Source organism: Clinocottus analis, unplaced genomic scaffold, assembly GCF_023055335.1.
Source record: "Clinocottus analis isolate CAN_PGR_092001 unplaced genomic scaffold, fCliAna1.0.p SCAF_5, whole genome shotgun sequence".
NCBI lineage: Eukaryota > Metazoa > Chordata > Actinopteri > Perciformes > Cottidae > Clinocottus > Clinocottus analis.
The window spans coordinates 22,656,085-22,658,584 of NW_027176207.1; the positions used below are offsets into that span (position 1 = coordinate 22,656,085).

Consider the following 2,500-nt stretch of genomic DNA (forward strand, 5'->3'; position numbering starts at 1 on the left):
CGTAGCTCCTGTAGCTCCTGTAGCTCCTGTAGCTCATGTAGCTCCTGTAGCCCCTGTAGCTCCTGTAGCTCATGTAGCCCCTGTAGCTCATGTAGCCCCTGTAGCTCATGTAGCTCCTGTAGCTCATGTAGCTCATGTAGCTCATGTAGCTCCTGTAGCTCGTAGCCCCTGTAGCTCATGTAGCTCCTGTAGCTCCTGTAGCTCCTGTAGCTCCTGTAGCTCCTGTAGCTCATGTAGCCCCTGTAGCTCATGTAGCTCCTGTAGCTTGTCCTCTTTCACTTACAGAAATGTTCATTTTTACGACCAGTTGAGAATCACTGCTCTAAAGCGCCGCTTCAGAGTCCAGGTTGCTAAAACTCCTCAAAGCACCATTAAACAATGCCTCCATCCAGGCCCCTCCTCCATCCAGGCTCCTCCTCCCTCCAGGCCCCTCCTCCCTTCAGGCGCCTCCTCCCTCCAGGCCCCTCCTCCCTTCAGGCGCCTCCTCCCTCCAGGCCCCTCCTCCCTTCAGGCCCCTCCTCCCTCCAGGCTCCTCCTCCCTCCAGGCCCCTCCTCCCTCCAGGCTCCTCCTCCCTCCAGGCCCCTCCTCCCTTCAGGCCCCTCCTCCCTCCAGGCCCCTCCTCCCTCCAGGCTCCTCCCCCTCCAGGCTCCTCCCCCTAGTGGTCGGGCAGCAGCGCGCTCAGGCAGGCGGCGTGCAGGTCGGAGAGGCAGTCCGTGTTGGCGGTCACCGGCATGTCGGCGAACAGAACCCGGCTCCGGTCGCCGGCGACGCCCACTTTCTTCCTCAGCTCGGCGTGGCGCTGCAGGATGAGCCGGCGCTCACGGCCCCTCAGCAGCCCTCTGAAGGCCAGGACGGCCGCCAGGTGCCTCCTGCTGCAGGAGGGAGCACATGAAGACATGAATTCATGCATTCATTCACTCATTCATTCATTCACAGGGTTCAGACACATTGTGACCAGAGGACTTCATGACTTTTAAGTTGTGAAAAGTCATGAAAAGCAGTGATCACAATGTGCATGAACCCTAACGCAGGGTTCATGCAAGTCATGCTTTTTCATGACTTTTCTATGACTTTAAATCAAACGTTCATGAGCAAACATTGTGTGAAATGTGTGTGTGAACAGTACAAAGTGATAAAATGTAGTATTTAAACTAACAATGAGGATTCAAAGCATACAGTAAACCTTAAATGACTCAAATGAATGAGAGACAATAGTTTGATTAAAAGAATAAACATTCATATAGATGCCTGTATGTATGCTGCTGATATGTTGAAACTCTTTCTTTTAAAAGCAGATTCATTATTTAAACTAAATGAACATCATGAACACATGAATATGACACATTTACAGGACTTTTACACAACTTTGGGGTTTCAATATTTTTCAAGGACTTTCCAGGCCTTGAAATAAGGTTTTCCATGACTATGTCAACCCTGTGTTAAGTGATCAGTCAAAGTATTCTTAATCTGTGACAGTTGAGGGAAAGAAAGGCTCTCTTCTCTCCTCTGAGAGGAGTCAGGTGACAGGAAGTGGAAACACCTGCGTGGATGGTTCAGGGCTGTGATGTAAACTACAAGAGCTTCAACTGGAGGCCGTTCACGTCAGCAACACTTCACCTCACGTGAGCCTGAACGCCTCTCAGCTCAGCAACACGTGATCCATGAGCTGCGTTAGCGTGTTACACGTGAACCCTTCAGGGGTCAAGGGTTAAAGTTCCAGCACCGAGGACAGCTCCTCTCTTCTTCACGTCCTCAGTCGGACCCTGCGTGAGGACGCTGAACTCTGGACTTCCTGCTTCCTTCATCTTCACTTCCTCTTCTCTTGTTGTTTCTTTCTCTCTCTCCGTCTTCCTCAAACGCAGACGGGGAACTTCTTGAAGCTTTTGCTTCCAGTGGAGGTGAAGCAGCAGGACGTCGGCTCTGTGTCGTCACGCTGGACTTCTTCACGCCTCAGTTGACCTTGAGACGCAAGGTCAACTCTTATATATATGATATATATATGATATATATATATGTATATATGTACATATGTACTTATATGTGTACTTTTTACTCCACGTCCTTCATCGAGCTGCTGTGTTACTTTGTGTTCTGTAACTGCTGGTCCTTTAAGGGGCGGGGCTGGAGTCGATCCCATAGCTGTGATTGGACGAGAGGCGGGGCACCTGGACAGGTGGCCGGCCAATAACACGCCTCGAACTAAGAGGCCCGACCCAACAGAACCCAACAGAACCCAACAGAACCCAACAGAACCTTTTTTACGACCAAGTTTTATTTTGCCCGCAGACTTAAAAAACTTTAAACGTTGAAGAACAAAAGTTTCACTGCTGTCAATCAAACGGGGGTCAGGTGGTCCCAGAAGGAGTCTGTGAGGTCGGGACGTACCTGAAGTCAGTAATGCTCAGCAGGTGAGGGCGTACCTGAAGTCGGGGTAATGCTCAGCAGGTGAGGGCGTACCTGAAGTCGGGGTAATGCTCAGCAGGTGAGGGCGTACCTGAA

The 2,500-nt window shown here is 50.8% G+C and overlaps 1 protein-coding gene across 1 annotated transcript in view; it reads right to left on the bottom strand.

Annotated features, from left to right (window-relative positions):
- Positions 1 to 656: 656 nt before the first annotated feature.
- The window catches only part of exoc3l4 (exocyst complex component 3-like 4), a 15,566-nt gene continuing 13,722 nt past the window's right edge, over positions 657 to 2,500 (bottom strand). The window contains exon 12 of the mRNA XM_068600189.1: positions 657 to 873. Coding sequence (XP_068456290.1) covers positions 657 to 873 — 217 coding nt within the window. The remainder of the gene's footprint in view (positions 874 to 2,500) is intronic.